Source organism: Trachurus japonicus, chromosome 10 (genome assembly GCF_045865225.1).
Source record: "Trachurus japonicus isolate A0001 chromosome 10, Traja_1.0".
Taxonomy (NCBI): Eukaryota; Metazoa; Chordata; class Actinopteri; order Carangiformes; family Carangidae; genus Trachurus; species Trachurus japonicus.
In genome coordinates this window covers 12,601,970-12,614,604 of record NC_140916.1, presented here as the reverse complement: position 1 = coordinate 12,614,604, position 12,635 = coordinate 12,601,970, and the positions used below count along the sequence as shown (strand labels likewise).

Sequence of the window (12,635 nt, the reverse complement as noted above, 5' to 3'; positions counted from 1 at the left end):
CACCTTTTATTTATAGTTATATGTTGAGAGGAGCACTGATGCAGCTGCTAATGAGAAGGCGAGGGAGGAGAGAGAAACGCCAGATGTACATGTACTATGATGCACACTCGGCATTTAATGAAGGTGATGGGGGGGAGGCAACAGTAGAGGATGAAACCGGGGAGACGGGGGAATATCAGAAAGGGGGAGGAAACAGAACATACCCATAGGCCACACCCGCGATGGTGCACTTCTTGAACTGCATAACGTTGCAGGTCAGAGTCCCCGTCTTGTCTGAGAAAATGTATTTCACCTGTAAAATGTAGTGAAAGACAAAAAAAAAACTTGACTTCATGGGTACACACTGATCCAAAACAGAGACAGTGCTTTCAAGAGTTGGCACAATATTAAAGTGTAATTTCAGGTGCATTATTTACCTGGCCCAATTCTTCATTTAGATTGGAGGTGCGAGCCATGGCAGGTGTGTTTGTGGGCTCATAGAGCATATCAGTGTCCTAAAAAAAAACAGATCACAGAACACATTAATATGAGTAACCCCACAAAAGAAACAGCATTTATGGTAACAATACAAGTTTTCATCAAAGTACATTTCACATAAGTGGCGAAAGTGAAAAAAACTAAAAAAAAAAAATTAAAAAAAACTAAGAATATCTGAAGTAAACAATTGCTTCACTTTATTCAGTCGCTTCTCAGTTACAGTACACTGTTGAATTTTCCCTCAAGAAAAAACTGAACCAGCTGGGGTCGTGGGAAGAAAGACCAACTGAGAAATGCCCTAAATGTTGCTAAAAATTCCTTGCAAGGATTTTCATTTAAAATTTAATGAATAAAAGGGGCTCAGAATGACTTCAGGCAAAAAAAAAAACAACAACAACAAAAAAAACTGTACAATTCCTCAGCTGAGATAGTCGGTGGGGTTGACCTACTTGCAAAGGATAAAAGAGCATATTCTGGCCGCTCACTGAAATGCTTCATGTCACTCAGGTTTCACATGTGTGCTGGCGATGCAGTAGTCTTAACAGGTTTCACCTCACGTGTTGTGTTTTCTGAAAAATATTCCGTGGTGATGCTAACTTGTGTTGCAATATACTGTATCATTTTGATATTCAGTTCTTCAACCTGCAATAATCAGTTTTGTCCACTTGGGGGCAGAGCAACAAGCTGTAAAAGTACAGTAATGTTGGCATATTATTGCCTGATAAGAGTGGTGTGGAGGATGTCAATGGCTTCCTCAGGTATCAAGCAGACACAGAGGCACATTGGTGTTGATTTGGAGTCATGGTTGTGTCAACCTAACAAAGTTAAGCTCAATACTCACTCTCCTTTTAGCTCTGTTTTGGTCTCTACCAGTTTCTCAGGGAAATGTCTGTCTCCTAACTGTTCAATCCTTCACTGTTTTCATTAGTTAGCTGCTAACTCCAATTTCACTCCAGACAGACAGCTAACAGCAGGTGTTTATATATTGTTTTTCTTCCTGCTGGGTTTGGACACAAAGTTCACGAAAGCATTAACAAAAGTCATTCAGTCCACGCTGGTATAATAACAGCTTTAACTGCAGAATAGTGCATTATGCTTCAACAGTCACCACCCACCTGGCTTTGTTTATATACTGCAAACATTTTATTCCCTGACATTTTGAGTTATAGCACATTGAATGTGGACATTTTTAAACGCAAACTGAAGACCTACCTTTTTATTCTGGCGTTTAACAGAATTTTATTATTTTTAGATTTATAGCGCTATTTATTGTTTCAACTGTTCTTATTGAATTATTAGATCTATCAATCAATCAATCAATTTGTTTATTTCGGGCATGTCACACATGGCCGAAAGGGAAAGCGGGAGAAGCAAAAGCTTATCTAGTCCCGCCCCCATTACCCACAGGCAGGTAGTAAACCTTAATCTTATGCAGTATCTCCATTTTGATTCTTTTGAATTATAATATACATCTATTTTATTTTATTAATTTTTAATTTAATTTTATTCTATTCTATTCCATTTACCTATTTTATCCACTCTCTAGTGTTTTCCCCACTGCAAATTGCAAATCGTTGAGTGTAATATTTTGCGTTTCCTCAGTGTTGTAATTTTTTGGTGTGAATGCGTGTGTGTACAATATGTCTGTGTGTAAATGTCCAATGTTTATTATTTTTTATCATGTGAAGCACTTTATGCTGCTTCCTGTATGAAAAGAGTGATTGAATGATTGATTGATTGAATATATAACAGCAATAAGACAAGTTAAATACACCGTGCTGCAAGTATGTCTGCTTTTCTATTGCATGTAATCTCTGAGATAGCTTGAACTCACCCAGTTGATGAAAAAGGCTTGGATGAACTTGATAACCTCCAGCGTGACCAGGAGACTGATGGGGATCAGGTTGTTGAACAGGATGATGAAGGTGAGAAAGTTGAGGCCAAAGTTAGCCGCCCCGCCATCTATCAGGGGACGAGTTTTGGACAGAGGGGAACGATACACAGGAGACTCATCAGTGACGGTTCATAAATACCAGTTAGTTAAATGAAAATGCCCAAAGCTACTTCCAGCAAATGATCAACATTATCCCAATCCAGAGAATGTTTTGGGCTAACGTCGTGCATTAGCTGGAATTAACCATTTCTTCCACCCAACCTCATCCTCTTACGACTCAACCGATTAGCAGTCCAATTTAATGTCCCAGAGAATCAAAGTAGCGAACAGGGACTGAAGTATCTCAAATGTCATTAGTGTCACAGCAGCAGCCTTGGCATCCAGCATGATCCAGGCAATGAATTCCACAAAGCACTATGCAAAATGATGCTGGTCCCCCGAAAAGCCCCAAACAATTGGCAATGATCAACATGTACCCCCCACTGACACCAAACATGAAAACAGGAGGGATATGCTTTACCTTTCCTCAGCTTGCAGGAGGTGCAAATGTTACCTTCCTCAACCCAAGCCTTGATCTTAGCATTGCAGTTGAGAGGGAGAGCCCCCTTTCCCCCAATGACAGAACAATAGCAAAAAACAAAAAAACTGGATGGCACAAAGAAAGTGGCAGAATGGAAGCTACTGCTACAACAACACATATAGGAGGGAAAACTTGATTTTCAGAAGTGGGGAGGAAGACAAACGTATTGGATGCTCTCAAGACAAAGGAGGGAGATTCAGTCCATAGCACATTCTCAACCAACAAGGAGTGGAAAAGAGTGGGTGGATTATGCCAGCAGACAAGTTTGGGTGTTAATGATGATCACTACATCACCTCATTTCACTCATTCCTAATGGCCAGCTTGTTATGTGACATTACGTAAGAGTTCTGCTACCAAGATGAGAGGGCGATACTGAGTCGGATCATTAAAGAAATTTAACTCAAACCATAGCAAACCAAGACATGCACAAATCACACAAGTGCAAATGTACGTACACCTGATGTATTTTCTTCACTATATATGTCACTGTACGATGTTCTAACACTGTTTTTTTATAAACATGTTTCTATTAGTTCACTTCACATCAGAGTCACACTGAAAAACCTTTTTTTTTTTTTTTATCATGAACCGTACGTACACAGTAGGGTGAAATGACGGCACTTCCTTCACATTAAGCTACAAGCAGAAGTGGGACAAAAACCTTCCTCATGCTGTCTGTAAAAACATCAGCAGTTTACTAACAGAGACAGTCAGCACAAATTCAATGATATGGAGATAACAAAAAAAAAAAGTAACTGCAGTAACTGAGTAGGTTGTAGTGTGTGACATGAATTTCTATTCTCATTTTTTGCATAAATCTAAGTTGTCACAATGTATAGGCTTTATGCCAACAATCACCACAGTCAGCATTTTGCAACGGGTCAAAGTCAAATTAATTATTCACCAGGCATGCATAATCGCAGGCTTCTGTGACATATGAGCCCGTGTGATGTGTGGTGGTGTGCTAGCATCGACTCTTCTTTTTGATGTCAGCATTCATCGTCCAAATGTTGGTAGTGAGTGAGTGAAGTTAGAATTATTTAGGTATCAGTAGATGGGATGTTTGAGATTTGACGACCTCCCCACCTCTCTCTTTTGTCACTGGTTGGATAATGTGCACTGGACAGAGTCTCAACGACTCCTTATGGAAGTACAGTCAGTCTCAAGATGGACGCCTGCTTTATGACTTACACCCCCCTCCTCGGAGTAATGTGTGGTGTTTTAGATGCAGGTCTTAATGCCACTGTGGGCAATATCAAAACCCTTACAAACCTAATAGAGGCCAATGTAATATCTAATACCAAAGGGACAGTGTAAGTCATAATGCAAGCTTAAATTGACCAGGGCACAACCTCTCCTACGCAGGCCTACCAGGGTACAGAGTAATGGCCAGAGTGCCACGATAATCACTTTGCATACCAGGTTCAGAGCTTCATCACGTGGAATAAATTGTTGCAGAAACTGAGCAGCCCGTGTTTTGTTTTTTTTTGTATTGTGTTAGTCAGTAATAGTATCTTAAAATAGAGTTGTTTTCTATGATGGTTTGAAAATACATGTAAAAATTAAACAGGTTTTCACCTCTCCCCCTTCCTCCCCTCCCTCTCTGTCTGTCCTTTAAAAATCCACACAAGAAAAGGAAGGCAGCAGAGGCATTTAGAAAATGTCAGCTCCTGCCCCTTGGGTTGCACCGCATGTTGTGTTCGAGCAATAAACACGTATAAGCCTCCTGCTATGAAAAGCTTCCTGAGTACAACTTCATCTCCCTCGCAGTCAAACTAAATGCTGCTATTCATTTCTTATAAAGCATGAGTTGGGGGGGGGGGGATAAGATGAGGGTCTGAAGCTTGGGAACTGCAAAGCGTTTAACGTGGTACAAAAAAAATGGAGGAAAAGTGAGACACTGTTTGCATCAGGCACTGAAAATAACTAGACGAAGGTATAAGAGAGCTGGAGGGGAAAAACCTATTGTTGGATCCCTGGTATGTGCTTGTCCATGGCATGGGCCCATACAAAGTAGGGCAACCATATAGGGGGCGAGGGTAGGGGGCTTCATTTGCTTAGCAAAGGCAGAGCTTCAGTAAGGGGTTAGTAAGGGAGGGTCATTCACGGATGGCCAAGGCTTTTAAATGGTTGTTACCTGGAGCTGTTAAAAAAACGACAACAAAGAAAACAACAAAATCAAACAGAACATTAGAAAGGAACAAAAAAGTACAGCAGCGCAGTGATATTCAACCATTTCTCTTTTTTTTCACTCATTCACAACACATCTATTCATGTCACAGCTGTCTGTTCTCAGTTAACAGGGAATTCACTTATTCCCACATTGCCACATATTTCACTTGTTATGCGAAACATAGTTTAACTGAGGCAACATAAAAATGACACGACACATACCAGCATTTACGAACTTAAAATGACAAAGAAATAAGCTGATATGGACAAGTGAGACAAAATATGCGGAATAAGAGGTGCAGCGTGGGCTGGTGGGACTCTTACAGTTGAGATCCATGTACCAGGCATCATTGCCGTACTGGTACTTCCAGATGGTTTGGCCAATGGAGCAGACCAGAGAGATGGCCAGCAGACAGCCAAACAGCACAAGGATCTGAAAGTTGGTGATACGCTCCACGTTGGAGAGCTTCAGAGGGGGCCGAGTGGAATTCTGGGTAAACATATGGCAAGACAATCGTTGTTAAAAAAAAATGAAATATGGCCAATGAAGTTGTGTTTCTGTGCAGCAGAAGCAGTGATACAACAGAATATGTTCAGGCTGACAGCCACAGCTTACTCACTTATCTGAACCTGTCTGAGCTACAGTGGCATGCAATAGTTTGGGCATCCCTGGTCAAAATTTCTGTTAATGTTTCCTGGTTTCCTGGTTTTCCGGACACTGCCCGGCGGGTCATGGGAATAACGTCGCTAGTTGGCATTGTTTATGGTCAGAACTACGACGGTATCTGATAATATTTACATATAGAAATTAATAAAAAGGGGTGTATCTCCAGCCAGTGGAGTAACATGATCTGAGATACACCTCTTGTTTTTACATTTTTCATCTGTTCATAATTTTTATTAATTTTTATATGTAAATATTAGCATTTTAGCTCAATAGATTCCAGGCCATGTACTCTACTGGCTGTATGAGATAGGTCTTGTTTTTACATTTTACATCTGTTCATAAGCCGCTCCGTTTCTCCTCCACTTTCTGACCGTCAGATCATAAAACATGACGACCGGGTACGGGCGAACTGACCGTGCCGGACTCATATCATGAACCGCTCCTCACGTTCACTATCACTTTATTTACCATCGGCTCCGTTTCACCACATTTCCTCCCTCTTTTCTAACTTTCACTTTGTAATTCTTCTCTTTAGCTGCAGCGCAGAAATATGACCATGATAACCAATTATAGAAAACAATCTTTTTTCTTTTCGCGATCTAAATTGGAGCTTGATTTATCTCCCAGCCATAGCTGCTGCTCAGTGGTAGCTTAACTGGCAACCTGGAGGCTGAAATGCCACTGACGCTGTGACTGGGAGAGAGCGCATGGTGGTGTCACATGCCAAAACGTAAATTCAAAACATGAACATGATTTGCGGTCTGAAAAAAAAAAAAATTATAATGCGAATATTTTGGCTGTACTATTGTTGTCGGTGAGATCAGTATGTTATATCAACATTATTCCTCATGAGTCTCTGTGACATATTAGGATGATTTTACTACCATTTGCGTTAGATTTCTTACATACTGTTCCTTTAACTGTTCACATTAACAGACGTTTGACCAGGGGTGCCCAAAATTTTGCATGCCACTATATATATAGGTTTTGCTGTTGATACAGAGGCAATGTAGCGTTAACAGTCTTGAAGAGTGCTTTACCTGCATGAGCTTTGTGTCATGTCCAGTGTAGACCACCACACCGTGGACCCACTGGGTGTTCCTCAGCTGGGCTCCTCTCAGTAAGATCTGGTCTGGGCCCAGTGGTACTGTGCTGTACAGAGAAACATCACTGCGATCAAACTATTGGACAGGATATGCCTATCTATCTATAAAACAACCAAAAGTCCAGCATAGTTCATGATAACAATGTTTTTCCTTGGAGAGTTACATCATCCCCAACTCCTTGAGTTATGCTAAGAACAAAAATACAGCACATAATGCATTTTCACCGCAGCAGTTGTTTTCATTTCCTCAGCAGAGAGTTTAAATAATCTTTAAAACCTCGTAAGGCACTGATACTGGCTGGGCTCCTGGCTAATGGACTGCTGAGCTGCTAACAGGGGCTGAGTGCCAGGGATGGAGCTCTGTAAGGGAGCCCACCTGTGTCCATCCAGGCGGATGTTTCCAACAAACTCATACAGATGGCGGTTTGGGCTCTCGCACTCCATCCGCCCAGAGAGACGCATCAGGCTGTCGATGTCTTTGATTTCTGCAGTCATTTGGAGCCCCTGTTGATGTAGTTACAGCAGCATTAGAGCCTTGTTTTCAGTTTTGATGCAAACTTGCATCGTAGTTCTCATTGTCTGTACAATAAAAAGTAATAAAAGAAAATCACCTGTCTGATTTTAAGGTTTGTTTCGCCATCCAAGTTAGACGTTTCAATGTAGCACATACCCTGCGGTTCACTGTTGTAGAGGGAGAGGATATAAACACTTGGAATAGTGACACAAATAAAATGCTTCTCAGCTATATATTGTAGTATGTCTAACCTCAGTTGTTTGCTATTTATGTGTTTATGATTTTATGAAACAGTCTAGCACTAAAGCTTTGTTATTCATTAATTGACAATATTAACAATGTCAATCACTTTGAATGTAATTTCAAAACAGTTCAAATTATTAGGTTATTAAATTAACCTAAATCTGACAGGAAAAGGGTCTACAACAGAACAGCATTCAACCAGAGCACTGCAAACAAAGACGCTGCATGCCAGCCTGAAGGCCACTCAGGAGCACAAAACTACAACCAAGTGTTACTGAGCGCAAGTTGCCCATTTAATGTACAGTACATATCCTTAGGGCAGACATACCCATCTTTGTTTGCTACCCCAGAGTTTAACTTTAAAGAAAGGCTAAAATGTACTGCAAAAGGTACAAGAGAGTGGAAGAGACAGAAAACACCAAAGTGGGGTGATATGAGCAAGCAGGCATGCCGAGCACAACAAACAGAGCAGACAAATGGGCCTCTGACAGACTCTGGGCACAGGGACAGAGAGTTAGAGCATGCCGGTGCTTAAGGTGAGCTGGAGCGCTGATTAGCTACTCTCTTAATAGAGTGATTTATTCATACCAAAAGCTGGTCCAAACACACACGCAGGGTGGAAGGGAAACTCAAAAAGAGATTTGGACTCGGAGGCCCAAACACAATCAATGAGAGATTTGGACTCTGCTCCAATTAACCACTGAATGGGAGTTACGTTAAATGGAAATGAGCAGAAGTCTGTGGCAATAGCCCGTGGGCTGAATTCAGAAAACAGAGGAACACCGCTTCAATACTTGATTGCGAGTAAACTGAACTACATTTAAGGTTGCTCAAATGGCAGTGACCTGCTGTGGAAAGTAAGCCAAATTACTGTATGATCCCCAAGATGCTTTGCACCTTCGCATCTTGGTACAGGTATGTGACTGCATGCAAACCGTCACATCAAATAAAACTGTGGTATAACAGGGTGCCATACAGCAAGCCATGCAAAGGTAGGGATATGCAAAATATATGCATACATCCCAGCAACAACAAAAAAAAGTATTTCAAAGAAGGACTGTGCATGTTATGTTGTACAACAAAATACAACATGATAAGACGACTGCATAAACGGCCAATATTATAGCTGCCAAACAACAATGTAAAGGAGAAGAAGGAAAAAAAAAAAAGGACAGGAACAGGGTGTTTAACACTGTGCCACTGTGATATCTGATTGTTGTCAGAATAATCATGGGCCCCCTTTCCTTCCTCCGGTGTGGAAAATAAAATATTTCTCATGTGTGTCTGGAGTGTCAGTGGAGTTATGTCTGGTCCCAGTGGGTATACACACAGCCCCCTATCTCTCCCACCGCTGTTTTTTTTGCTGGTAATGTTGCTGGTTTCCTGACCTGGACGACAGAATGACGAGGTCAGCCGGGAGGTGATCCCCATTTGCAGCTCTGACTACTTCCCCAACAGCCACCTGATATTACCAACCACGCACCAGCAGGGGGCGAGAGAGAAAGTGTGGCAGTTGTTCGCAGAGGGGGGGGTGGGAGGGCAAAAGAGGAGAGGATGAGATGGGAAAACAAGGAGGGATGGAGAGGGTAAAAAAAAAAATTAAAAAATCAACCACAGACGGACAAATAAACAGCAAACACAGGGGAGAGAGACAACTGTTTCAGTTTAAGGGAGGTGAGAAGAGCACAATGATCAGTCCTGTATGAGCAGAGGGTATGGTTGGTCATTTGTTCTCCTTTTCATAAAACCATTAGGGAAGAAAAATACTGCTGTGAAATCGCTTTTAAACAAAAATAATAATGGAACGCACGACATGACCACTAAGTCTTCCAAATCAGCTTTTTTTTTAGAGAAATTTGAATTTTATTTGGATTCAATTTGAATAAAAAATGGCTCAACAGCAGGTCCAAATGGTTTTTGAAAAGGTGAAGGAGGTAGGTAGGTTTATGTTGACATGATTGGTCAGTTCTAATCCAAAATCACATTACCACCGTCCCACCTAGAGAAATGATGGGTGTCACATGAAGATTCATAGCATCACACCCTGTTTCCAGACTCTAAATGTTTTGTATTCGTGGTACCAAATTTTAAATTCAGATTTTTAAAAGCAGGGTTTTTCAGCCACTTTAACAATCTACCCATCATCTCTTTAGGCAGAGCCGAGAGAGCAAGAAGAAGAAAGGAGAAAGAGGAGAAGTTCCCCACAGCCTGGCAGCAGGGTGGACTCCTGTATACCTGGATGATAAAATGACAGCATCCGCAGGAACGAAATCACTGCCATTTACTCTAATAACATCGCCCACATCAACCTGTGAAAATAAAGTGTTTACTGCTGTGGTCTGCCTATGAAACAGCATCAGAAGGAAACATGAGTTCAATATCAGGAGTAAGGATGAACAGCTGGAGAGATAAAAGGTAAGTACAATAAAGTAGAACGCACTGTACGATCCTGATGAGGAGACACACAGAGGAAAACAGCTGGAGTTTCTCTCCCATTATCTGCTGAACTTTGCGTAACGAGTGCAGCCACTCGGCAGATACCATCATTTACCAGCTCCACTACCAAGAACGTATATTCATTAGCATCTTTAATTATAAAAACTTGTAATAAATTAGCAAATACATAAACTAACATGTTGTTCTTTAACCACTGATGTTGTGAAGAAAAGAAAGTCAAGTTAAGTGGTTTAAAATGTTTTAGTCGGCAGAACCTTGTCTTAAAACTTTAACTCAAATTTTAGACAACGCATCTGAACTCTGAGAAAACAGGGTAAATTCATCAGCAACACATCAGCTGAAAAACAGGATTACATAAAAATGCATGACTCATAGGAAAACAATCTTACTCCCAAAAACCATGAAGACCGGCCTTGGTATTAATAATAATGAGCACAATATTATTCAAGACGCCCTCGAAGAGTTTTCTTCTTAAAGGAACTTGGAGACCAAATAGAAATCTGTGAGAGAAGCTGCTTTTACAATATGCATGATGAAGATGTAAGAAGCATTAATTATTCAAACCTTGGCTTTTTAGAGTAGATTTTCTATGTGTATAAAAGAGACGGACATTCACAGAGCAGCAAGTAATACAGTGATTTTCTTCCTGCAGGAACCGAGTTTATGCATGAATCAAATATTTTGTTGGTGAATATCTTAGTTACAGGAATACTGTAATATTTCCACAACACTGCTTCATACAAGGCATCGTAATAGTCTGTCAGTCTAATCGTATTCACACCCTTACTGTAACCCCGCCCCTCAGCATCTGTGACATATTGTTGTCTTCTTACTTTAAAATGTATTTTGTATTGTGTCTCAAATGTTATGTATGTGGCTGTAGTTTCTCTTTAATAACTGGTGCATCCTCCCGTCTATCAATAGGTTAGAATATTGACTCTATAATAATAATAAATGTGCCTTCATCAGTGTAGTAGTTGAGATGACATGTTTACACAGACACTATCATATTCTTTTCTGCTTTATATTTCCTGATAGCAGGTTTTGATATCCAGGTTTTATTGCACTTCCACATGCTGAATGTCCTGTCTAATGGATGAGGCAGAATGACCAATTAATAAATCGTAAAAAATCTACCTCGTTTCTGCTCTGCCTGGTGTTTTTGTCTCCACATTGTCTGCTTTTAGCTAAATCGTTCCAGCCACAGTAATAAAATTGTTTCATTAGGAGGGAAGAGAGGAAGCTGCTCTCTGTCCTCCAGCATGTCCATGTAATGACCGTCCACATGGAAACACTGGATTAATTAGTTGCTGGATTCTAGAGGGGTCAGAGGGTGTGTGTGTGTGTGTGTCTGTGTGTGTGTGAAGTATGTGTGAAATTTCTCTAATTGACAACAGCACAATAGACGGTGGAAGTGGCAGAATGAATGATTTGTTTTCTGCTCCAGATGCAGGAAATGTGAGCTGGTTAAAATGGCCATTAGTGAGACATTGTGTTTACATACCTTCTCCCAGTGCACAATTTCCCAGGCACCATTCCTCAATACTGTTGTCAGTGATGATGGAGAAGGTGGGGTGGGGTGGGGTGGGGTGGGGGGGTGATGTAAGAAGGAAAGAGAAAGTAAAAGAGACAAAGAAAAGCAGAATAAAAGATAGAGACAGACAGAAAACAGTGGTTAGAAAACATGTGGCAAACTGGCATTATGGTTTTTATCCATGGTGTAATGCAGACAATATCTAACAACTGGTTTTCCTATTTGAAACCATGGTTAATAAATGGATTTCAATACCTTGACATTCCTTTTTGTTGACAACACTGTCAGCATTGTGGCGTTTCTGTCAGGGAGAAAAAAGAGGACAGTTTTCACATTACACACACATTATCCTCACATAATGGAGAGAAAAGAGAAATTCCCCTTAAAGCCCCAGGGCAGCTTTATCCCTTAGAGAGAAATAAACATGATGTGAAGTCATACAAACAAACAAGGGACAAAACAGACTAATCATACAAAGAAATACCAACCGAAGAAGTTGACTCTCACTGTGCAGTACAACTTACTACAGTGAGACCGGGACATGGACCTATTTGAGTCTGCAGTTACTGTACAAGCTGAAGAAAGGTAACACCTTTGCACTGGCTGCACTGTGGCTGTGAATATTCTCACTATGACCACACAATCCTGGCGCGGACACATGTCATGCATTATGGCATTTAAAGCCGTGCCTACAGTAACATGACAGCAGAGACATTACAATGAGAATCCAACACCCTTGTATTGTAAATATTTATCTTATCTCCTATATTTGTAATTCAGCCTTTTCAGCCAACACGTACAAGATCATTTACAATACCATGACAACAACTGCAGATTGCAGTTCAGCTTTTAATATGCTTAATTAGGTAGAAAAACATGTCAGCAAACGTTAAACAAACATTAAAAAAATTCATTAACTATCAAAAATGTTACATAGCACATATTTGAATATACAGTATATGGAGGCCCTTCATTGAATATGTTAAGGACT

General features: G+C 40.6%; 1 protein-coding gene across 12 annotated transcripts in view; it reads right to left on the bottom strand.

The window, feature by feature from the left end:
• The window catches only part of atp8a1 (ATPase phospholipid transporting 8A1), a 116,293-nt gene that overhangs the window by 66,616 nt on the left and 37,042 nt on the right, over positions 1-12,635 (bottom strand). For 4 of the 12 annotated variants that reach the window (XR_015036877.1, XR_015036879.1, XM_085789326.1 and 1 more), the window contains exons 5-14: positions 11,900-11,945; positions 11,615-11,655; positions 9,042-9,115; positions 7,508-7,577; positions 7,273-7,400; positions 6,832-6,943; positions 5,449-5,614; positions 2,312-2,439; positions 417-494; positions 204-292 (exon numbers count right to left, since the gene is read on the bottom strand). Coding sequence is in view for 8 of the 12 variants with exons in the window: in XM_085789326.1 (XP_085645452.1) it covers positions 204-292; positions 417-494; positions 2,312-2,439; positions 5,449-5,614; positions 6,832-6,943; positions 7,273-7,400; positions 7,508-7,577; positions 9,042-9,115; positions 11,615-11,655; positions 11,900-11,945 (932 nt within the window). In the remaining 4 variants the exon portion in view is untranslated. Of the gene's footprint in view, positions 1-203; positions 293-416; positions 495-2,311; positions 2,440-5,442; positions 5,615-6,831; positions 6,944-7,272; positions 7,401-7,507; positions 7,578-9,041; positions 9,116-9,888; positions 9,963-11,614; positions 11,656-11,899; positions 11,946-12,635 lie in introns of all 12 variants that reach the window. The other 8 variants (XR_015036878.1, XM_085789323.1, XM_085789327.1 and 5 more) reach the window with 3 other exon arrangements.